General features: G+C 37.5%; 1 protein-coding gene and 1 pseudogene across 1 annotated transcript; one reads left to right on the forward strand and one right to left on the reverse strand.

Annotated features, from left to right (window-relative positions):
* Nucleotides 1–1,912: 1,912 nt before the first annotated feature.
* Nucleotides 1,913–2,671, forward strand: LOC101958279 (eukaryotic translation initiation factor 4E pseudogene; annotated as a pseudogene).
* A 2,396-nt stretch (nt 2,672–5,067) lies between these two features.
* LOC101957991 (HLA class II histocompatibility antigen, DQ alpha 2 chain-like) lies at nt 5,068–10,953 on the reverse strand. The gene is given in 5 exon segments (XM_013366267.2): nt 5,068–5,234; nt 5,467–5,748; nt 6,321–6,401; nt 6,404–6,568; nt 10,878–10,953. Coding segments are annotated over 5 exon segments (771 nt in total).
* Between the last annotated feature and the right edge of the window lie 14,770 nt (nt 10,954–25,723).

The following is a 25,723-nucleotide window of genomic DNA, read 5'->3' on the forward strand; positions in this document are numbered from 1 at the left end:
GAAAATAAGAAATCACTGACAGATTCAATAGCACAATGGAAATGACAGGCAAAAGCACAAATTATTTTGAAGATGGGTGAATATTCAGTATACAATTGGTAAAACAAAATGAGTAATAAAGAATTGGACAGAGATTCAGGGTCATGTGTGACAATATCAAAAGGTCTAATGTTCATGTCACTGGAGCCCCAAAGAAGAGACGAAAGGTATTAGTTGCATAAAATGTTCTTGGAAAAGAAATAATTCCATGTTCAAATATAGAAATTTACAAACGGAATAATCTTAGTGAACCCTGTAAAACAAGCACCAGAACCATTCTAATCCAATTACTGAAGATTAAAGATAAAACATCTTTAAAAGAGACAGAGAAATATGATAAACTAGATAATAAGTAAACAATGATAGCAAAGTGAGATGACTGAGAAGACAAAACCTGTGGTTCCCCATCAGGGAAGCCAGCTGGGCAGGTTGCAATGCCAGCCCAGGGTGAGGGAAAGCCCAAATGTGTGGTAGAGTCAGGAGAAGATGAATACCAACAGCAGTTTTGGGGCTATCAGGGATTGGAATATCCTTTAATTACCTTCTTTATTAGGTCTTTTATAATGACTATAATCATCCATAAGCATGAAGACTCAGTGATGCAATAGGGTTAATGAGGGTTGTCATTGGATCTTGGCAGTAGAAGGGCTGAAATATGGTCCCTCCACCATGACATTGTGGTCCATGTGATGTCAGCTGCAGTTGCTGTGAGAGGTTATGAGGAAATCCAGACTCCCTCCCTCAAGCATGTCTTGTCCTGCTACTCAGAACCATCTTCAGGGCCCATCTGGCCTATGCTAACATGTAACCTAGGAACTTAGGGGTGTCAGCGCCCCTGGAGGCAGTCCTCAACCAATAGGGGTAAAAGACAATAGGTAAGACTTTTGTCCTTCAGGTGACAGGGAAGGTGTTCTCCCTACTGTGCAGCAATATTATCTCCATTGCCCAGGTAGTAATTTTAACAGCACTTCCCTTTTTGTGTGTGTTTCCCCCTCCTTTACCCTTTCCCTATCCTTTTCCATCATTTCTGTTCCCAATTAAACCACATGTACCTAAGTCCTTGTCTTAGACAGGGAACATCAGTTTCAGATGAGTTAGTTATCTGTGTGATCCTCATTAAGGGCCAGGCTAAATGCCATAGAGAAATATGCTTTACTTTATGTTTTACCAATAATATGGACCTATGCTTAATTTTCCCCCTCAAACTATACTTATTTCTTTTTCTAATATAATTTCTTATCTCAAGATCAGTAACAGGTTTCTAGTAACATTTATTCTTTTGTAAATTTGAAAAGATAAGAAATCACTAGTTTTTTAATATGACAGAGTTGTTGAAACTGTTGTCCTGCATTGCTTATCTGAGAGCCATGTGTCCCTTGTACGTTATTAACAGAACCCTTAAACAGAGTCTAGAAGCAAAGGAATAAATTATCAATCCCTTTGGTATTTTCCTATCAGTACATGCAAGATATCTTTTTTCACAATTTTACAACACAAGAGAAAACCATTTATTTAGATCTGAATCATTTGTTTATTCATTTTGTCAATATAAAACTTGAAGGAAAATGATTCATTCATGCTTTTAAAAATTAATATCTGTAAGAATGAAGTCTAAACCAAACAGATCTTCTGGGTCACAGGATACCAAACCCTGATTTATTATTTTTAAATGCTGCTTTCCCACTTTTTAGGTACTTGCTAAACCACTTCCCTCTTTCTTTCTTTCTTTACAAGATTTTTACTTTTCCATGAAGTACTCACCTCTTCCCTCTTGTCTTGATTTGTGTCACATGAGACCTGCCACTTCCAGTTTCAGGTCTAAGTTTGCCATTTGTAACTTAGCCTCAGACATCACTGGGGAGATTCATGTAGGATGGTGACTGTGGAACTGGGAACCACCCCTATTGCTAATCCCTTGCCTCCAGAAAAGGAGAAAACAGACTCTCATCAGGAGGTTGCTAACCCAGAACACTATGTAAAGCATCCTCTACAGAATAGATGGGCATTCTGGTTTTTTTTAAAAATGAAACAAGTAAAACGTGGCAAGCAAACCTTCTACTGATCTCTAGGTTTGATACAGTTGAAGACTTTGGGGCTCTATACAGCCATAGCTAGTTGTCTAGTTATTTAATGCCTGGCTGTGACTACTCAAATTTTAAGGATGGTTTTTAGCCTGTGTGGGAAGATGAGAAAAACAAATAGGTGGAAGATGTCTCATGACACTGAATAAACAGAAAAGATGAAGTGACCTTGACCACTTTTGTCTAGAGACACTGCTGTGCCTTATTGGAGAATCTTTTGATGACCACAGTGATGATGTATGTGGAGCTGTTTTTCATGTTAGAGCTAAAGGTGATTAGACAGCAACATGGACCTATTGAATGGGAAAACAGAGAGGCTTTTACACATATAGGGAGAGTATACAAGGAAGATAGAGATTGGTTATCAGTCTAATGAAGACACAGCTATTAAGAGAGACTCTACTCTAAAAATAGGTTTATGTTTAAAAAGAGGCCTTCTGAGTGTTCTCAAAGAAGAATGCCTCAAGCAATTGAGATTTGGGGCTGAGGCAAAGCCTATTCAAAAGCAGAGTGGACTACATTTAATTTTGATTCCATCTAAATGTAGATAAGATATAAGGAAGTCTCATTTACCTTTGTCTTGTACTTCAATGCTCATTTTTAAAAAATTTACAAATAGAGTGACTATCCCAATCAAAGAATTACAATCCACACAATCCCCCAGATTCCATAAATGTGTTCCTGGCCCATTTTGTATTAGCTTAGTAGAAATGTCATTACAAACAAGTTTTACCCATTGACAATATTCAAAAGAACTTGCATTTCTATACCTTAATAAGAAAAAAAAAGAGTTTTGTTCCATTGTATGCAGGGCATATTTTGCTGGCTTGAAATAGTATGATGCATATAGTTTTCTAGCAATTTTCTCTGTTTATTTTGACAGCATTATATTTACTGTACTCTGGATGATGGCTGCTAGATTTTAATTTATTTGTTTCTCTACTTGATAACACTGATGTTTCTGATTCCAGTTTTCCATTTATTTTACTTTTGTTTTTTGCCTCATGTAACATGGGTGAAGCATTCAGAAATGTGACACAAAAGTGGAATACATATTAACTTTGTGCATACTTTAATTTGGGGGGTTTTTTCTAACTACAAAAGTTTGCTAAAAATTTATACATTTCATTCAAACCAGTAGCTTATCTTTGTGTGATTTCCTAAACATAATTGTGGATTATAAAATGTAACAACATAATTACATTCCTAAGTAGAATTAGTATGCCTGATTTCATATCTTTATGCTATATTTTAACACTTTATACTACTTAGGTAATTTTGCTTTGGTTAAAAATGGCTCAAGTAAAAAAGCAGTCCCACTCATTTTAAGATAGTGTACAAAACTACAAATAAAATGTATACAGTGATTTGTATTTTAGACAAAAATATCACTGATATATTCTTTTTGAGGATTTTCCACCTCTTCTAAGAAGAACCATCATTCAGAAGTTATATGGTTCTAGTGAGGGGCCATGGGGAATTAGAAAATATAGAGATTCACACATCCATATTTTGGAGATAAAGCTGAGATCTGGTGGAGCATTGCTTTCTGATAGAGAAGCAGATCTAGAGAGTTACACCAGCAATCTTTATTTATATATGTCTCCTTCTATGCAGCTTTTCCACAGTTGCAATCCACACTTGCAATGTGCAATGTTAGGAGCTTTGTGCAGTGCTCAAGAGGATACATTGTTTAAAATTACTGTTAAGCCAGCAGGCTCAGAAGTAGCAGAGCTGGTGAAACATTGTGGTTAATTAGCATGAGAATTCCTCTATTCTCAGGAGATAAAGTGCCTGAGATCAAGGTTGAAGCTGATAAAACCTGAAGAGAGCTTCCTCAGGCAAGGTGTTACCATAGCAACTAGGCATCCTGTACCCTTGCACAGAAACTTTCTCAGGCACCTGGTGTGCCACAGATATAAGGTCATCAAAGACCCCAAATTTCAGTCACTGCTCTCCCATCATCTGTCATTGCTCTCCACAGTTATATACTATTTTTTTTCCATATGCTACGCATATGCATATACCTTGAGCACCTAGACTAGGTCCTTTAGTGAAAATGGTAGGAGTTAGCATCACTATCTCCTCAATAACCTATTTTGAGGTTACTGAAGGGTATACATTTAAAATATTGGGTGATTAACATGTTCAGGAAATATACAATATTTTATATCATAAAAGTGCCTAAGTTATAATGTCCATAAACACAATTTATGAGCTTGAGCATGGAGTAGATTTAAAAGTTTTTATACTATTATAAATGTCCACAGGGGATGAGCCTCTAGCTGCCTCTGCTATAGGTGCCTTTATACATTAAATTGCCTCTCGGTGTTTGTTTTCATTTATGCTACCCACAAAAGGAGCAATGTATGGGGCACTTTCTGGGACACACACAGAGCATTTTCTTATTTTCTTGTTCTCACTTCTATCTTCTGTCTGACTAATCCAGAGAGCTTCCATCTGATCTGTGGTGAATTATGGAAGCAGACATCTTGTACCATTCTGCCATCTTCACAAATCCAACATTTGTGGAGAACATTTTGAATTTATGTTCTTAAAAATCCAATTTTTGACTGGAAAAATATTTTATTTCAAGTTTTTATTTCTTCCAAAGCTTTTAGAATGCTATTTGAAAACTTAAAACTTAAGCATTGCTCTTTCTTTTTTTCACAAAAATACTACATTTAGGGAATAAAGTAGTCATTATTCTCACTGATTCCGAAATGGGTAAAGAAAGAGTGAAAGTAAAAAGGAAATGCAGAATGTAAAAAAAATCTTTGATTATGATACAATATCATTTTGATATTTCATCTGTGATGTTATTTATACAGTCTGATGAAGAAATTAAGTTCAGGACCTAAGAAATATGAAAGTCCAACCCTGAACTCCCAGCCTCCCTATCTCCAGTTCCAGATACGACGCATGTGAGTCCTTACCTGTCTATTTTCTATGTTATCACACCTGAGGTCCTATGTTGGCTGTAAGTTCCACAGGAGTGCAGGACTTGGATGATGAGGATGGTGCCTATCACAACACCCATGAGGTCCAGAGGCAACCCCAGAGCACAGACCACAGTCTCTGTCAGCTCTGACTTAGGGGTTGGAAGCTCAGGTTCTGAGGAAAAAGAAACATAGTCACACGACAGGGTGTGTCTGAGGGGAAAATGGTGCATGGGTTTGGAAATCCACAAGACAACTAGACCTTGGGAAAGAGTGACAATTATTGGACAACTTTGAAATTGTGGGAAATAAAGTTGTGACAATGGGGATTAAAGGGTTCAGGCAAGACCATGTAGCTTGGGGATAGAATTGGAAGGTAGACAAGTGATGATGGGATTTCAACATACCCCAGTGCTTGAGGAGCGGCTCTTCTAGGTCCCAGTGTTCCACCTTGCAGTCATAGAAATCCTCAGTGGAGGGGACAAAAGTGAGATAACTGAACTTGAGGAAGGAATGGTCACTCTTGGGATAGAAGATGGTCTTAGCAATACCTTCTGGAACTAAATGTCCATTGCAAAACCAAGTGATATTGATCACAGGAGGAAAGATGTTACCCACTAGACAGAGGAGGGTGTTGGGAATGCCCAGGGTCACAGGGGATTTGGGGAACACAGCCACTTCAGGGATTTCTACAATGAAAACAGCACACTTACTGACATTTATGATAACTGTGCCTTGAGATTTTTAATCATTTTGGAGGTGCCTAGTATTCCCCAGATACTAATGAGATATTTTCTTGTTCTTTTAGAATAATTTTTATACCAGTTACTGCTTCTATTTTTTCACTTTGAAATACAGAACACATCTCTGTCTTTGGGAATCCACAGGGTGTATGTGTGTGTGTGTATGTGTGTGTGTGTGTGTGTGTGTGTGTGTGTGTGAGAGAGAGAGAGAGAGAGAGAGAGAGAGAGAGAGAGAGAGAGAGAGAGAGAGAGAGAGACGAACTAGCTTAGAGCTTCTTAGGCCAAGAAATTGGGGAATATACTTGTGTAGGAATTCAAGGAACATCTCATGGAACCTAGTAGAGAGATATTTAAAGATGAAAAGAATATGATGTGGACTAAGTATTTGCCAAAACGTGGACTAGAAAGGGGGAAGAATTTATGGTGTAATGGAAAGAACACCTACCCCCTGGGAATTAGAGATCAGACCTGGAATGTGAGGCAGGTGCAGCATAGAGAATCAGAATGTGGACACTTACCATTGGTGGCAGGTGTAAAGTTGGAGTTTTTAATCAAAATGTCCAGAATATTTTTGACCACAACAAGGTTTCTCAGGGCTTCTGAAGTTCAATTGTTATGAAATTGCTAAACTCAGGCTGCCTCCACACAGTCTCCTTTTTTCCCATGTCTAAGTAGAACAGCTCATCTTTATCAAATTCGTATGTAAACTGGCCATAGTCACCATATGTCTGGTAGATATTTGTGCCATAAGTGCCAACATGGTCAACTGGGGAATAACTATTCCACAGCATGAAGCTAAGAGTGGGTAGGTGAGACATAGGGAGAGGAAAAAACTTCATAAACAAGAAGGCATAGGAAATACTGTGAATATTGCAGTGTATTACTCTATTTGGTCGCTATAACAAAATATCATAAACAACCTCTATTATTCTGCTTTTGGAGTCCCAAATCCATGTCTTTCCCAATTGCCTTTATTCTATCTCAAGAGTCTCAGAGGTTTTTGACTTGTTTTGGCACCAACATAAAAGTCTAAAGTCCAAACTCCCATCTAAATATCCTCTAAATCAGATATCCCTGATTCAAGGTATTCTGAGGAAAATTATTCTCCAGTTTTAAAGCTGTGAAATCAAACAGTTGTGTGACTCCAAAGTACAATGGTGGTGGCAGGTGTGGGGCACGCATCAGATAGATATGCCTGTTACAAAATGGCGAAGTAGGAAAAAAGAAAGGAGTGGTAGGTCTCGAGCAAGTCCAAAACCTTTCAGATAGAAAATAATTTTCTTTGGTTTGATGTTTTGACCTCAAGTGTCTTGCCCAGGGTAGTATTTGGGCCTACAAGGCTCCAGAGGATACTGACCCCATGGCTTTGGGAGGCTCCACTTCATGCCAGTTCTTTATGGTGGCCCTACCTAGGTATTGGCTGTGTGTCTGGGTCATACTGCCCTGGATCTTCTGGGCATTACTCTAATAGGGGCTTTCTGCAGTGACTTCAATGTTTCCAGGGCACTTGCCCCCTAGGCCTTTATGAATGGTAGCAATTTCAATGTCCTCTGAAATGCATTCTTCCATTGCCTGGGATAACAGGTCCTGGCTTCTGTTTAGATGGCTGACTCACCTTGCCATTGTCTTCAGACTAGCACCTGGCTTTGGTTGAGATGACTAATCCATACTAATCTCCTTACCAAATGGTCTTTTGGCTACAGCCTGCTCTTTCCCAAACAGGCTTTCTCATTTTTAAAAATATGTTGAGGTTGAGGATTATCCAAATTTTGAAGTTCTGCTTATTTTTTATTACCAATTTCATTTTAAGTATTTATCATATAGTACAAATAGCCAAGAATATTCAAGTTGCACCTCCAACACTATGCTTCTAAATTTCCTTACGCAAGTATACAATTTAATTTCTCACAAGATCTACCTTCTAGGAAACACTAGGATACAAACCCAATTCAACTACATTCTTTGCCATAATGAGGATCACCTTTACCACAGTTCCTAATAACATGCTCTTCATTTTCAACTGAGGCCTCATCAGAATGACCTTTACTTCTTTACTTTACAAGCATTTTTTAAAGGATCACTTTGATTCTTAGGTATTACTTAGCTATTCACTAAGGAGATTGAGGCTCTCTCTTTATAGCTCTCTTCTTTTCCTTTTGGGCCTCTGCAAGAATCACCCTTCACATTCTGTCCATGATTGTGTGGACCTTTTATAGCACACAGCAGACAATCTTTGCAGCCTGTATCCATTTTGCAGTTCCAAAGCTGTTACCATACTGGTTACACCAGTACTGAACCCTTTCCTGGTACCTATTTTCTATCTTAGTCCATTTGGGTTTGTTTAAACAAAATTGTATGAACTGGTTGAATTATAAAAAGCAGAAATTTCTTTCTCTTAGTTCTGGGGCTTAGAAAAACCAAGATCAGGACACCAGCAGATGTCACTTTTGCAGCGTCTATTCTCTAGAAGGCCATCTTTTCACTATAACTTCAATAGCAGAAGGGGCAAGTGAGGCTGGATGCAATAGCATACACCTGTAATCCCAGTGACTCAGGAAGCTGAGGCAGGAGGATTGAAGTTCAAAAGCAGCCTCAGCAACTTAGCAAGGCCTAAGCAATTTAGTGAGACCCTGTCTCAAAGCAAAAAAAAAAAAAAAAAAGAAAAAGAAAAAAGAAAGAATTGGAGATATACTCAGTGGTAAAACACCCCTAAGTTTAATCCCTAGTACAAAAGAAAGAAAAAATAAAAAGCCAGTGAGAATTCTTAGAAATATCTTATATGGGCACTTGTCTCAGTCTAATAACCTATTAAAGTCCCAATCTCCTAAACCATCACCTCAGAAGGTAGGATTTGAACATACAAATTTGGGTAAAGGGACTAATAGCATGTGGTTTCCTACTTTGAATAATCTGATGTAAAAGTCCCCATTTCTGTCTTTTCCCTCTTCCAGTTATTGAGAGATAAGTTTTAAAAATTGACTAAGTTGTAAATTTTAATTAACTAAAAATTAAATTTCTGTTCATTCTTATTGGCTTTTCCACGATATTGTACACTTCATGAGAAATAGGGATGTTATGTCTTATCCACTTGTGTACCTTGAGTACTTAGTAGACTTCATGGCACATAGTAGAAATTCAGTAACATTTGTTAGATAAATAAATAATTGATGATTAGGAAATATTTTAAAGAATACACTGTTTCATTTTTTGTACATTTCTTTGCTTGGATTTTTTGGAGGAGGTTAAAATTTAATGATTGTTTCAGTGTCCATGACATAGCCGTGTAAAGATCTAGAGAGGAGGCTGATATGTACTGGGGTGAGTCACAGATTCTCCGTCTATTCCCTAAAGACCTAATAAGAGCATGCTACAGGGACACTGCTACATCGATGTTCATAGCAGCACAATTCACTATAGCAAGATTATGGAATCAGCCTAGATGCCCTTCAATAGATGAATGGGTAAAAAAAATGTGGCATTTATACACAATGGAGTATTACTCTGCATTAAAAAATGACAAAATCATAGAATTTGGAGGGAAATGGATGGCATTAGAGCAGATTATGCTAAGTGAAGCTAGTCAATCGTTAAAAAACAAATACCAAATGACCCCTTTGATATAAGGGGAGTAAACAAGGACAGGGTAGGGACGAAGAGCTTGAGAAGAAGATTTACATTAAACAGGGATGAAAGGTGGGAGGGAAAGGGAGTGAGAAGGGAAATCGCATGGAAATGGAAGGCGATCCTCAGGGTTATACAAAATGATATATAAGAGGAAAGGAGGGGTAAGACAAGATAATATAAATGGAAGAAATGATTTACAGTAGAAGGGGTAGAGAGAGAAAAGGGGAGGGAAGGGGAGGGGAGGGGGGATAGTAGAGAATAGGACAGACAGCAGAAAACATCAGACACTAGAAAGGCAATATGTCAATCAATGGAAGGGTAACTGATGTGATACAGCAATCTGTATACGGGGTAAAGTTGGGAGTTCATAACCCGCTTGAATCAAACTGTGAAATATGATGTATTAAGAACTATGTAATGTTTTGAATGACCAACAATAAAAAAATAAATTAATTAAAAAAAAAAAAGAAAAAAAAATAAAATGGATGCACAAGAAAAAAAAAAAGAAGGTATTGTGGAAATAGAAAGGAAAAGCAGACAGAGTAACAATGATGTAATTTAATCTGTTTTGCCCTCCTTCTAGTGCTTTGATGGTTAGGTGTGACTGGACTTGGAGTTTGGGCTGCCAGCTGAGACTAACTTATTTCTAATTCCCTAGGTTTTCCATCATACATTTTCCCAGTTTTCTGAGACAAAAAAACAAGATGTTACACTTATAATAATGCCAAACCTTGGCACTTACAGAGCTCTTTATTATTTAGAATACACATTTGATTATTTATTTTATTTGTATGTTTCTCAGAATATTGTTTTAATTAATTATACATATGGGAAATCTGAAGATCAACATATGGAATTGACTTGCTCAATGTCATTCTGCTAATCATTTTAATTTTCCCATTCTTATGATCTTCAGTCAAATTTATTCCCCTTGCCTCTAAAACCCAAATTTGGAAAATATAAATTATGTTGGGAAAAAATCAAAAGTGACATACTATTTTCTGAATGGCAAAAACATTTATGGACTTAGTTATCCTAAGAAAAAGGATAAAATAAGAATAAATCAGCAATCACTTTGGAAAGAGTTTAAAGAGGGCAAGGAGTAGTAGGTTCATAATCTGCTATGAAAAGAAAGCAATATACTTGGAGAAAGATCTCTAATATCAGGAGTTATCATAAATTAAGGTTGTAATAATGCTTGAGTATATCATTTGGTTCTGAGTTTAGAAAGACAATAATACCCTTCGTGAATACTCAGTGAGAGGTAGACATTGTAGAATTCAGTGTAGTTACTAACATTAGGTTTTAGGGGTTTTGGTTCCTTGGAGAGAAAATATGTATAGCAATTCAGATTCAGGGGAACTGTGGTTTCATATACTACTACGGGGCAACAAATTCAGTCAGGTTTTTTCATTTTCTTTCACAGTCCTAATCCTCAACCATGTACTCACCCACTATGTCTTCACCTCCACAGGGGCTCTGGATGGCCAGCAGGGTGAAGGCTCCCAGGATCAGAGCTTTCTTCATGGCCACCCTCCTCCAAGGGAAACTTCAGAAGTCACTTTTCTGAATGGGGGAAGGGATGAGAACTGTGCAAAGAAAGTGACCTAAAGAGAACTCCTGGAAGAAAGCATTAGGAGGAGCCCAGAGCTACCCTGGCTGTCTTGAGTTTCAACCCATTAGAGAAACCCCTGGAGCTGACACCTCAGTTGCCACTTTAAGTACTTTTACAAAGATACCTGGAAGGAGCCTGTGAACTTCCCCTGTTTTGAATGCTGTAGGAGCACAGATTCACAGTGGAACAGGGGGAACTTTCATTCTGTAGATGGAGGAGAGGAACAGCAACCTCCATGGACCCTGGCAGAATGTGCAGATCTAGGGAGGAGCATGGAGGTGGATGTTGCTGGGAAGCCTCATGGATTGCCACAGTCCGGCTGCAGCAAAATAACCGGGGAGTGACAAACAACTTGTGTACATTGATACAGCAGGAGTGGGAGCCATTCATTATAGGACTGGAGGGGTATATATACATTCCACACAGCTTATCTTAATTAACATAAACTAGATATAGTAGTCAACCAATAAGGAATCTCCATACTTAATGGCTCCCTGGCATTACTTCAGAAACCACTCCCTCTGCAAAATGCGAGGCACCATCTTGACTTATTTACAGACTCTAATAATGGATGCTCACTGTGTTGTGTCTATTGAGTCTATATTAATTATTATTGCTCCAGGAAATCTTCATTGTGTCATGTCCCACTCCACCCCACTCCACATTCCTCCTCCTAGTGTTTTTGGTGACTGGGACATTAGAGAAACCAAATAAGCAAAATTTTGTTTTCAATGGGTTTTTCTATATTTTGGGTTAGTTTTATTCTCAAAAAGATCTCAATTAGTAGGAATCAAATACAGTTTATTTGGCCCTACTTCTGTACTTCCAATTAAGCAAATTCTTTATTCATAGTCTCAAAAGCCCCAGAATTTTAAACATCTGTATTTTCAAATACTTAAAAAAATTGTAGTATCAAGTAGAACCACCTACACTGACATGTCCTTTTCTACATCTTCCTGATTTTTTTTCTGCTTTATGTGCTCCTTATGGTCTGTCTGTGTATGGTGTTGAAGTTCGTGGATATGGTCATCAATGATAACTGCCTCCGTTAATTATGCCTTCCAGAAACTATGAGCCACTGTGAAGTTTCACACCTATCTAAGGTTAGCATTAAACCTTTTGGCAGAGATTTTTGAAGCTACTGAAAGTCTTATGCTTCAGTATTACCACATATGCATCTGTAATTAGAAGATGTTTCTGTATTTACTCAGAACCTATTCCATTTATGCTGTAGCTTCTAACTTTCTGTATAGCACACCATAATTATTCTTTTTATCATTCTAACTTATGTTCTGTCTTTACAAGTTTCTTGAGTTTTTAGCAGTAGACCAAACACTTTTTGCAATTTGATCTATTATTTTTGATAAAAAAATTTATTTAATAGCCTGAGAATTTTAATGCATGAGACCTGAAGACCATCAAACAGTGTCTAGTTTCAGAGCTCAGATAAGATAAAGAAAAATCCAGACAAATTCCTGCTAACAGATAATAGATGGCAGATTTGTATGTGCATGCATGCATTTGTGTGTGTATTTTGCATGCAACTTTGAGGAATTGAGGAGATCAGTTACTTTTTCTGTTTTTCTGTCTCCTTTTTCCATTATACATTTTCCCCCTTTTTGGTACTGGGTATTGAACCCAGGAAAATTCTACCACTGATCTACACCCCTAGCCCTTTTTAATTTTTATTTTGACACAGGATATCACTTACTTGCCAAGGCTGGCCTCAAACTTGTGATTCTCCTGTCTGAGCTTCCCAAGGAAGCTGGGATTTTCGGTGTGCACCACTGTGCCCAGGTACCCACTACACTTTTAAACACTTCTTGGATGTTTTGAGTTTAACGTGGTAGCTTTACATTCAGCAAAACAAAATTCTTAACATAATCATCTGAGTAAAAAGAATGAATAACATTTTGAAAAATGACTAACACAAGGTTTTCTTTTTTTTGATGAGGAAAGAAAATGTTTCTCTTGCTAATTTAGTGGAAGGAGATGGAAGGGTAAATCATGTAAAATTTTCTAACAATATGCTAGTATTGTCAAACATTTAGAAGTATAGTGAATGGTATACCATACTCATTCTTCTTTTTTTAATGCAGGTTTTCTGAGTGATTCCCTGAACAACACTCAAGTTAGTATTAGTCAACATGTATAATACAATAAAAATCTGTATTTTTTCAAATGCTGTAAAATCAATATTTTGCTATTAGTTCCATAACCATCTTTATAGTCACAGCATCCACCTGAGGTCGAAGTTCATCATGTTTTGAGTTTTACATGGTAGCTTTACATTCAACAAAACAATATTTTTAACATAATCATCTGAGTGAAAAGAATGAATAACAGTTTGAAAAATGACTAACACAAGGATGCTTTTACATGGTAGCAGAGCTGAGCAAGAATGAGGATAGTGCATGGACTTCATATTAAAAAGACAAGAATTTGGGGCTGGAGTTGTGGCTCAGTGGTAGAGCACTTGCCTGGTACACGTGAGGCACTGGGTTTGATCCTCAGCATCACATAAAAATAAATAAACCAAATAAAGGTATTGAGTCCATCTACAACTAAAAAAGTGTATTAAAAAAGACAGGAATTTAAGTTCTCTCTCATGTATCAGCTACATAGCTTTGGACAATTGATATACTTAATTTTAGCCCAGTGTTCTTATCTGTAAAACAGAAATGATAAGTCTTACTTTATAAATAGTTGATATGTAACCTAAATCATATGTAAAAATACAGCATTCAGTTAGTTGGCATAAGCTCTTCATAAATCTCCTTTCATCACTTTGTTGTCTGTAGAATCTGTAATGATAGACCTACTTTCAATTTTCTTACTGGTAATTTCTCTTTCTCTCTTCTTTCCTGGAAGTTTAGACATTTTTATTAATCATTATACAGAATCATCTTTAGTGTTTGATAATGCTGTTTGCCAGTTTTCTTTTTTATTGGTATCTGATTTTAGTTTTATTAATTTTTCTTATACTTTCTTTAGGTCTATGACTTTTTTCTACCTTCTCAAGGTTGAAACTTATATCACTAATTAAACTTTTCTCAAGTTTCAGTGCACATATAATGCATAAGTAGGGAAATAAATACCAAAATCTATCAAAGCTACATTGGATACTGGTTTAATGACTAATCTAATGGATACTGACTGGAGAAGAAGGTAGTGCATGGGGGGTTTCAGAGGAATAGACAGAAAATCAACCTTGTAAAAACAACCTTCTATTCTGAGTAAAGACATTTTGAAAACTAGCCTGGGACCTAGAATACAGGATGCTGTATTCCGCACTTGTGAAATCTAATGAAAGGGGCTTGAATGTGGATAAAATCAGAGGTGATAGGCTTGGGAAGGTGTTGATCTTGGGAGCAGAGTGGGGACGTCAATGGTTCAGGCTTCTGTAAGAGACATAACAGTAAAAAGAAAAAGGAAGTAAGTGGAGGGATTGAAGTATGTTTAGAAACAAAAAGGTATCACAAAATCAGTCAATTAATTTCTGATACATTATTGAAACTGCACTGCTCTGTCCTAGCATCAGAGGGTGATCTTGAACTAAGAATCTCAGCAATCCACAAAAATTCTTCCCTTAATATACAAATCATTGTGGGAAAATAGCACAGGAAAATAGACTTCACAAAATAAACCAAAAACTGTAGATGTGATTTATTAAAGCCTCTGCTATCTAGCATATAGTGTCTCCAGTATAAGAATAAAGAGAAGTTCAAGAACGACTTCAACACCAGTAATGAAGCTAAAGGGAACTGTAACACTGGGCCCCAGATGGAATCAAGCATTCATTAATTGAAGGAAAATTGAAATTAGAAATGACATGAACAGAATACAGAAATACATGAGTTAACTCAGGAAAGAAGAAAAAGATAAAAATCACATTGAAAATGAAGACTAAATGACAAATGAATAAATATTTGAAATTAAATCATAACAAAGGGCATTGTAAAATGGCCTAAAAACAGTAAAGAAAATGATAATGAAGTAAATAGGCAAATTAGTATCAGCAATTGCCTGAGTTTGTTAATGTTGCAGAACAATGAACAGCAGTTAGAAATAACACAAATATATTTCCTTATAATTCCTGTAGGCCAAAGTCCAGTTGCAACTTCCCTGGGTCCTCTACTTGAGGTCTCACAGCCTACATCAAGCTAGGCTAGGCCACATTGCTAACTGGAGGCTTGACTAGAGAAGAATCCAGTTCCCCAAGCTCAAATATGCAAGATCCACCTACTTAGAGGTGAAGCACTGAGGGTCCTGTTTCATGCAGACTGCTGACCAGGGTCCACATTCAGCTGCTACAGGCTACATGGACTTTCACAGGTGCTAACACAACATGAAATTTATTTCAAAGGCAGCAAGAGAGAATCTCTTAAGCATGCTAATATAAAGTCTCATATAACAAAACACTACCATGGAGCAATATTCTATCACCTTTGCCCTATAACTTCTAACCAAGATAAGGGAAGGACATCCTATTACATTTATCATGTAGCATAGCCTCATCACCTTTGCCACATCATTCTGGTTAAATTCAAGTCACAGGTTCCATTTTTTTCTCTTTTTGAGACAATCTCTTCTCTGTGTGCTCTCTGCTGAGGTGGTTGGGGAACAACAGCTGGGAGGACAGGTGAGAGGATACTTTGTGTGACTGAATTCTCTCACCATTTGATCTTCCTGTGGTGCATCTGCCACCGTGGTGCAGTGATTGGTACAGAGGACAGGAAAAAGAAGTAAACATACACATAGTGAAATCCATAAAGAAGAGAGGAAAGAATAAGACAGTGTTAAGGTTATTTCATTTCTAAATGAAATAACTCTTTAAGGCAGATGCAGAAATACTAATCAGTTATCAATTTAGAGTGTTTGGGTAATGGTGTCACAGTCATGAAAACCAGAGGAGGGCTGGGGATGTGGCTCAAGCGGTAATGTGCTCACCTGGCATGTGCAGGGTGCTGGGTTCCATCCAAGGCACCACGTAAAAATAAAATAAGGATGTCCACCGAAAACTGAAAAAATAAATATTAAAAAATTTTCTCTCTTCTCTCTCTCTCTCTCTTAAAAAACAGAGGATAGGAGAGAAAGAAGAAATTAAAACTAGACTCCTGTTCAATCCGTACTGAAACACGATTAAGAAAAAAAATCGCTGTGTAACATATATTCTAGAAAAAGACACTAGGAATAGAATAGAAAAAAATAATAGAAAACTTTTCCAGAGTAAAGTCTTTGGATGGTCAAGATTCATTCATAATTTAAAGGAATGAAACAATAATAATGAAAATCTGCAGATTCATGGGTAGTGATAAAATTTTTGACTACAAGATCAGAAACAAAAGAAAAAGAAAAAAAATATTTAAAATGTTTTTAAAACTTTCAGAAAGGAAATAGGTCAAGAATTATATGTAAAAGGATAAGAACCAGACAGAAAATATTTCTTTTTTGAAAGAAGAAAAATGGAGCAATGACCATGGGAAATAGTGGGAACAAGTATTGCTAAGGAGAACGTTATTTCAAAACTTTCCTTGTGTGACAGATTCAAAATTCTCATCACACTCTCAGAGTTTTAAATTTCAGTAAATATTTTTTTAGTTATGTTTGGCCTCTCTTTTGAAAAATTGTGCTAAAACTCATTGATTAGCTGGGAGAAGTTCAAGGTGCCTAGGATATTGACAATCTGAAGTGTATTAATTTTAGAAAATGCAGACTAATTTATAGTGACAGAAATCAGATGAGTAACTGCTTGTGGGCTGGGGGTAAGGGAGGTTTGCAAATGATCATAGGGAAGTTTTAGTAATGATAGAGAACATATTTTTTGGAGAGCAAATATATTAATTTTTTATTAATTAATGGCACATGATAGTACAATGACCTTGACATATCATACATTTGAATCAGATGGGATATAATATCTCATTTTTCTGAATATACAGGTTGCAGAATCACATTGGTCATGCATTCACATATATATACATATATGTGAATAACAATGTAATAATTATTACAGTAATAATAATAATGTCTGTTTCACTCTACTATTCTTCTTATCTCCCCAACCCCTCCCTCCCTACCCTCCCCTCCCATCACTTCTCTCTACTTAATCTAGAGTAATGCTACTCTTTTTTTTCTCACATCTTCATACATGTATTTTGTATAAAAATGAGGGTCTCCTTCTACCTTCCATGCCATTTTCTTTCTCCCATTCTTTCCCTTCCACCTGCAAGGAGCCACAGCAAAGTATTATGATGCATGACACCTTTGGTTAAGGTGACTGCTAGCTAGCCATTGAGATGATATGATTATGTTAAGATTTACATTCATATGGAAATTGGACTCCTGCTGTTCACCTTGGCCTGCTACGGAATGGGACTCCTGGAGAGTTCCCATTGGTTGGGGAAGGATAGTAGGAGGGTTTTTCGGGGGAGGTCCTGGGCCCCGGTTCCGGGAGATGCGACCGTGTGAGTGGACCGGCTTGCTGGCCGGATGCGTCCGGGGTATTGGCGGTATTTTCAAAAATAAAGTTTTGATCCTGCTTGAGTGGCTCGTGATTCTGTGCCCAGCCGGGTTGCGGCAATTGGTGGCCTGTACGGGGAATGCCCGAAGCTTAGAGGTGAGTAATATTGCTCGCCCCTGAGGGAAGGCGACAGAATGGGTGACCATTTCAAAAAACTATGTGTTTTTGTTTTGATTTATTTTGTTTTTATTTCAAGCTCCCTAGCCCTAGAATTTTCTCAGGTGAATTGGGAAAAATGGTTGGCTCAAGGTTTGAAGTTATTCGGCCCTGAGAAAGAGAAAATTGATACAACCATTCTCTTCTCCATTTTTGTTTCATTTTGTTTTGGCTTTGTTCTATCCTATCTTATTGGGTTGCATTACCTTTATAGTAGATTAGAATCTAGTAAAAAACAAACCGAAAGACTGTTAAGTAAATTGTTAGAGGTCCAGGCTATGGTAGAAAACATATTAGGTCAAGCAAAAGAGAAGGTCTCTCAAGCTAGTCAGACAGAGGAAAATTTGAAAAAAGCAAGCTTAGAAGAAAAACAGCCATTAGATGGGGAGGCTGCTACTAACTCTGTTCTGTCACCAGAGGGCGTAATTCAACCAACAGCTCCATCTGCAGCTGAGCAGCCCTCAACTCCCGTAGTTGATGGACGGAATCCTGAGGCAGGACCCCAAAGATTAGCATGCCCTGTACTTGAGCAGGCAGAAGGGCAACTAATTCACCGTGCTTTAGAATTCAAAACAGTAAAGCAATTGAAGGAGGCTGTAACAACCTATGACCTGCAAGCACCCTTCACAATAAGTGTGGTCGAATCTATTACCAACTTGGACTTGACACCAGCAGATTGGGCTAACATGTGTCGATCTGTGCTAAATGGAGGACAATATTTGTTATGGAAGGTTGCCAATGAGGAATTTTTCATGGAGACAGCTAAGCGAAATGCAACAGCTGGTTACCCTCAAAGAAATCTAGAAATGTTATTAGGAAAGGGACCTTATGAGGGTCAGAGACAACAAATTGAATATGACCCTGGCGTATATGCACAAATTGCTATAGATGCAATTAGGGCATGGAAAACTTTACAGGGTCAAGGAGATTTACAAGGTCAATTATCTAAGGTAATACAAGGAACTAATGAACCTTACGCTGAATTTGTAGATAGGTTTATTCAGACAGCTTCTAGAATATTTGGAAATACAGAACAGGCAATGCCATTTATAAAACAACTGGCTTATGACCAAGCTAATCGTTGCTGCAGAGAGGTCATTAGACCATGGAGACATGAAGATTTAAACACATATATTAAATTATGTAGAGACATTAATGAACAAGGGCAAGTCTTAGCAGCAGTACAACAGGCTTTAGATGCCAGGCCAAAAACATGCTATAATTGTAATCAAACAGGACATTTTAAAAGGAGTTGCCCCATAGGAGGAGGGTTTAACAAAGCTAGGTATCAAAGGAATAGAATACCGGGTATTTGCCCACGATGCCATAGAGGGAGACATTGGGCTAATGAATGCCGTTCTCAAACCACCATAGAGGGTATTCTGTTATCAAAAAATGGACAAGGACCAAATGTTTACCCACAATATCGTGGAGAAAGGTATCAGGCTCCATTGCCAAAAAACGGACTAGAGGGCCCAATGCCCCGGGGCCCAAAACCACAAATATACGGGGCAATGGAGGAACCCAGCATCATCATCAAAGTAGTGCCCAGGACGCATTATCCATTAAATCCCTCATCAGACAAACTAGAGGGAGCACAGGGTTGGACATCTGCGCCTCTGCCAGAGCAGTACTAACTCCAGAGATGGGAGTTCAAATCATTCCCACAAGAATAAAAGGACCTTTTCCCCAGGGAACAGTAGGCTTATTATTGGGACACAGTTCTTCTACACTAAAAGGACTTATCATAAGCCCTGGGGTAATTGATCCTGATTACGAGGGTGAAATAAAAATTATAGCTTGTTCTCCAAGAGGTATATCAGTAATTTCATCAGGAGATAGAATAGCACAGTTATTAATAATACCCAGCCTGCATGATAAATTTTCCAGTTGTAATGTAGAAAGAGGTTCCAAGGGATTAGGCTCCACAGGTGTAGATTGGGCTATGCTACCTTTAAATTTAAATTCTCACCCAATGCTAAAATTAAATATTCAAGGACATGACTTTAATGGGCTGCTGGACACAGGTGCTGACCTCAGCATCATATCTCTTCAAGAATGGCCAAAACATTGGCCATTACAACAAGCCACTCAAACGCTTTGAGGCCTAGGAGTGGCAACAAATCCCCATAGAAGTGCTATGGTATTAGATTGGAGGGATCCTGAAGGATGTGAAGGAACTATACAGCCCTATGTATTGGACCATCTTCCCGTAAATTTATGGGGACGAGATGTCCTAGATCAATTAGGATTGACATTAACAAATAACATCAATCTTAACGTGCCCACTACTAGGGCTAAACAAGGCTTTAGGAAAGAAAAAAGATTAAGAGAACAAAAACAAGGTATAGCAGCACCAATTCAAATAGATCAAGAAATAAATAGACATGGATTGGGTTTTCAGAAAGGGCCACTGAAACAATCAAAATTACTTGGAAATCAGAAAGACCAGTGTTGGTTCCTCAGTGGCCCCTGACTAAAGAAAAGATACAAGTAGCCCATGACCTGGTCAAACAACAATTAGCGGAAAGACATATACAACCTTCCGTATCTCCCCATAATACTCCCATTTTTGTCATTAAAAAGAAATCTGGTAAATGGAGATTATTACAAGATTTAAGAGCCATTAATAATGAGATGGTTATTATGGGACCTGCTCAATCAGGGATTCCCCAATTGTCTGCTTTACCAAAAACCTGGTGTGTTTTAACTATAGATATTAAAGATTGTTTCTTTTCAATTCCAATTCATCCCGAGGATAGTCCACATTTTGCATTTACTATCCCTGCACTGAATCATGAAGGTTCTGATCAGAGATATGAATGGAAAGTACTCCCTCAAGGGATGGCTAACAGCCCAACTATGTGTCAAATTTATGTTAATAAAGCAATCCAGCCACTTAGAAATCAAAATCCTGAACTACAAATATTCCACTATATGGATGATGTGTTATTGGCACATAAAGATAAAAACACATTGCTAGAATCTTATGCCACACTTACAAACTTACTAAAAAATTATAATCTAGAGATAGCAATAGATAAAGTACAATTAAATCTTCCAATTAATTATTTAGGAGTTCTATTATCCTCAACCATGGCCCGTCCACCAAAAATTTAGATCAACTCAAATCACTTAATGACTTTCAAAAGTTATTGGGAGACGTAAATTGGATAAGGCCTTATCTAGGCATACAAACAGGAGATTTGGGACCTTTATTTGATATTCTAAAAGGTCCATCAGATCCAAATTCACCCCGCATGTTAACGCCTGAAGCAAGAAAGGCATTAAAAATCATTGAGACATATATGGAAAATATTCATTTGGATAGAATTGATATAAGTTTGCCTTTATTATTTATTGTACTACCAACAAAAAATACTCCTACAGGAGTATTTTGGCAAGAAGGTCCATTATTGTGGATACATTTATCTTATTCTCCTAACAGTATTCTTACTAGATATCCTGAGGCTGTAGGACTATTAATACTCAAAGGAATAAAAGTGGCAAAAGGAGTGTTTGGGATTTTTCCCAATAAAATTATTACTCCATATACTATGGATCAAATTGATGAGTTAGCTAATGAGTTAAATACTTGGGGGCAATAATCATGTGTAAATCTAGTGTTTCATTTGATAATCACTTGCCATCTAATCCTTTGTTGTCTTTTTGGTCTAAGCATCCTGTAGTTTTTCCAAAAATGACAAGAAAAATCCCTATCATGAATGCTCCAAATATATTCACTGATGGGTCAAACAATGGTACAGCAGCAGTAGTTACTCCTGATCAAACTTTTACATTTTTAGTACCCAAACAATCAGCTCAAAAGGTAGAGCTTAATGCAGTATTACAAGCTTTTATGATGTTTAAAGATTCTGTATTTAATTTATTTTCTGATAGTCACTATGTAGTTAATGCTATAATATCCCTTGAAGATGCTGGTAGGAGTTCACCTTCTTCTACTGTTTTCTCTTTGTTTTCTGCTATACAAAGTCTAATCTGGGACAGAAAAGATTCATTCTTTATAGGACATATCAGGGCACATACAGGATTGCCTGGAGCCCTTAGTTTGGGTAATGAACTAGCAGATAAATCTACACATGATATATATATTTTCTCCACAATAGAAGAAGCTATAAATTTTCATAAAAGATTCCACGTCAATGCTAATACTTTACAAAAGCGTTTTAAAATAACTAAAGAACAAGCCAGACATATAGTAAAACAATGTCAAAATTGTGTGACATTTTTACCACAAGTTAATCTTGGAGTCAATCCTAGAGGACTGATACCTAACCATATTTGGCAGATGGACGTCACACACTTGCCAGAATTTGGAAAATTAAAATATTTGCATGTTACAGTTGATACTTCTTCCGGATTTTTGATGGGCTCCCTTCATGCCAGAGAAAAAACTAAAGATGTTATAGCTCATTGCTTACAAAATTTTGCCACTGTGGGGGTTCCAAAAGAGTTAAAAACGGATAATAGTCCTGGTTATACTTCTACCTCTTTTAAACAATTTTGCCCATCATTTGGCATTACTCATATAACAGGAATCCCATACAATCCACAGGGACAAGGCATAGTTGAAAGAGCTCATCAAACTATTAAAAGGTACTTATTAAAACAAAAGGAGGGAATTGGGAAGGGGTATATATCCCCCAAAGATAAACTTAAAATAACCCTTTTTACTCTAAACTTTTTAAATTTGGATTCATCAGGGCTTAGTGCTACGGAAAGACACTTGTATCCAAAAAATGTACATAAGCCTAAGGTACTTTTGAAGGATATTCTAACAGGACAATGGAAGGGTTCAGACCCAGTGATAGTCTGGAGTCGGGGCTCTATCTGTGTTTTTCCACAGTAGGAACAGCAGCCGATTTGGATTCCAGAGAGGTTAACCAAAACAATTTCTACAGACCAAAAGGAAAATGATTTGACTCAAATCCATAACAGCTGATATCCAGAACTCCAACTTGACTATTCTTACATCTGTGACAGTGATTAACCAGGATGCTTTTTTCAATATCTATTTTATTATTGCTTTTTCCCACATCATAAAGTTCCATTTTAGTTTTGAGCTCATACAGACCTAAATTAATGTTTTTCTAATCAGTTTTATTTTTTGACTATGGAGTTCTTAAACATTGCAATGGAGATTTCACCTAGGCTAAATCTACAAGGCCTTCACTATTGTCTTATGTGTTGTATGTTACGTGTGCACATTTCTGTTTTGTGTTGTATGTCTGTATGTGCGTATGTCCATATATCATATTTGAGGAGCACTCATAAATATATGTATTCAAAATTTTTTTTATTATTCACGTGATTTTAATGGTTTAATTTAATTTGGGTAAACAGCTGTTGAAGATTGTTTTAATATGTGTACAAATAAGCAGGTTAACAGATCTGTTTGTTTACTTTCACCTTTCCTTTTCATTATATTTAATAATTCTATTCAGGATAATGTAAATTGTTCTAAAAATTGTTTTCTTAATTCCTGTTGAAATGTTACATTTTTTTTTTCTTAACATCATTGTCAAAATCCCTATTTTCATTCCAGTGCCGGTGAAGACAAAGATGAAACCAAACTACAACTTCTTCAATAATTATCACAACAAACTGTATAAACTGATGCATCAATGAATAATAACTCAACAAGTAATGCTCAATCACTGAGTCGATTTATTTTGGGAGGAAATGGACATATTGATAGATTCCTCCACTTTGAACTGCTTACAGAACTTGCCTGGACTATGTATCACTTGTATGCATTGTGCTCTATTTGTTGATACAGAGAATTATGGTAGTGCTGGAGTATCTTAGCTGATGTGTCACCAGTGTTACTATTTTTCCTAAGGAGTCATCAATTGACTTGATGTCGTGGCATTTCTGTATCCTCCTCCCTTCTACTAGTGATGGTCTAATTTTGGGGGCCAACTGAGGTGAGGCAAAGAACCTCACCCTCCCACCGGCACCAAGGCCAAATTTGGGGGCCAACAGAGGTGAGGCAAAGAACCTCACCCCCCCACTGGTGCATAGGCCTATCCACAGGTATGGCTATATACTGGACCAGTAGTCAGTGACGGGTATGATTCGGTTGCAGTGATATCAACCTAAGACAGGAGGCTGACGCCTAGAGGTCAGTTTTCCGATGACGGGTAAGAACCATATGTTGAATTGGACATACCTAACAGGCACAGTCCCTAGCCACATTGCCTCTTGCTTAATTAAACAGAAGGGGGAAGATTCTAGGAGCCACAGCAAAGTATTATGATGCATGGCACCTTTGGTTAAGGTGACTGCCAGCTAGCCATTGAGATGATATGATTATGTTATGATTTACATTCATATGGAAATTGGACTCCTGCTGTTCACCTTGGCCTGCTACAGAATGGGACAACTGGAGAGTTCCCATTGGTTGGGGAAGGATAGCAGGAGGGTTTTCTGGGGGAGGTCCTGGGCCCCAGTTCCGGGAGACGCGACCGCGTGAGTGGACCGGCTTGCTGGCCGGATGCGTCCGGGGTATTGGCGGCATTTTCAAAAATAAAGTTTTTTTCCTGCTTGAATGGCTCGTGATTCTGTGAATATACAGGTTGCATGCATTCACACACACACACACACACACATATATGTATATATATATATGTATATATATACATATATGTGAATAACAATGTAATAATTATTACAGTAATAATAATAATATCTGTTTCACTCTACTATCCTTCTTATCTCCCCAACTCCTCCCCTCCCCACCCTCCCCTCCCATCACTTCTCTCTACTTAATCTAGAGTAATGCTACTTTTTTTTTCTCACATCTTCATACATGTATTTTGTATAAAAATGAGGGTTATTCCACCTTCCGTGCCATTTTCTTTCTCCCATCCTTTCCCTGCCACCTCTCCTTCCCATGTAGAGGTAATCTTCTTCCCATGCTCTTCTTCTCTTCCCCATTTGGAGTCACCCCCTTTATATCAGAGAAGACATTTGACATTTGTTTTATTCTGGGATTGGCTAGCTTCACTTAGCATAATCTGCTCTAATGCCAACCATTTCCCTGAAAATGCCATGATCTTATTATTTTTTAGTGATACGAAATATTCCATTGTGTATATATGCCACATTTTTTTTTATCCATTCATCAATTGAAGGGCATCTAGGTTGGCTCCACAGTTTAGCTACTGTGAATTGTGCTGCTATAAACATTGATGTGGCTGTGTCCCTGTAGTATGCCGTTTTTAGGTCTTTTGGGTATAGTCTGAGAAGAGGAATAGCTGGGTCAAATGGTGGTTTCATTCCCAGTTTTTCAAGGAATCTCCATACTGCTTTTCAAATTGGCTCCACCATTTTGCAGTCCCACCAGCAGTATATAAGTGTACCTTTTTTCCTGCATCCTCACCAGCACTTGTTGTTTGTCTTCATAATGGCTGCCATTCTTGTTGGAGTGAGATGGTATCTTAGAGTGGTTTTAACTTGCATTTCTCTGATTGCTAGAGATGATTAGCATTTTTTGATTGTTTATCTTCTTCTGAGAAGTGTCTGTTCAGATCCTTGGCCCATTTGTTGATTGGGTTATTTGATTTTTTGGTGTTTAGCTTTTTGAGTTCTTTTGTATATCCTAGAGATTAGAGCTTTATCTGATGTGTGAGGGATAAAAATTTGTTCCCAGGATGTAGGCTCCCTATTCACCTCCCATATTATTTCTATTGCTGAGAAAAAACTTTTTCGTTCGAATTCATCCCATTTGTTGATTCTTAGGTTAATTATTGTGCTATAGGTGCCTTATTAAGGAAATGGGGCCTAGCCCCACATGATGGAGATTAGGGCCTACTTTTCTTCTATTAGATGCAGAGTCTCTGGTTTAATTCGTAGATCCTTGATCCATTTTGAGTTAAATTTTTTGCATGGTGAGAGATAGGGATTCAATTTCATTTTGGTGCATATGGATTTCCAGTTTTCCCAGCACCATTTGTTGAAGATGCTATCCTTTCTCCAGT

The sequence above is a fragment of the Ictidomys tridecemlineatus genome, chromosome 8, assembly GCF_052094955.1.
Source record: "Ictidomys tridecemlineatus isolate mIctTri1 chromosome 8, mIctTri1.hap1, whole genome shotgun sequence".
Classification (NCBI taxonomy): Eukaryota; Metazoa; Chordata; class Mammalia; order Rodentia; family Sciuridae; genus Ictidomys; species Ictidomys tridecemlineatus.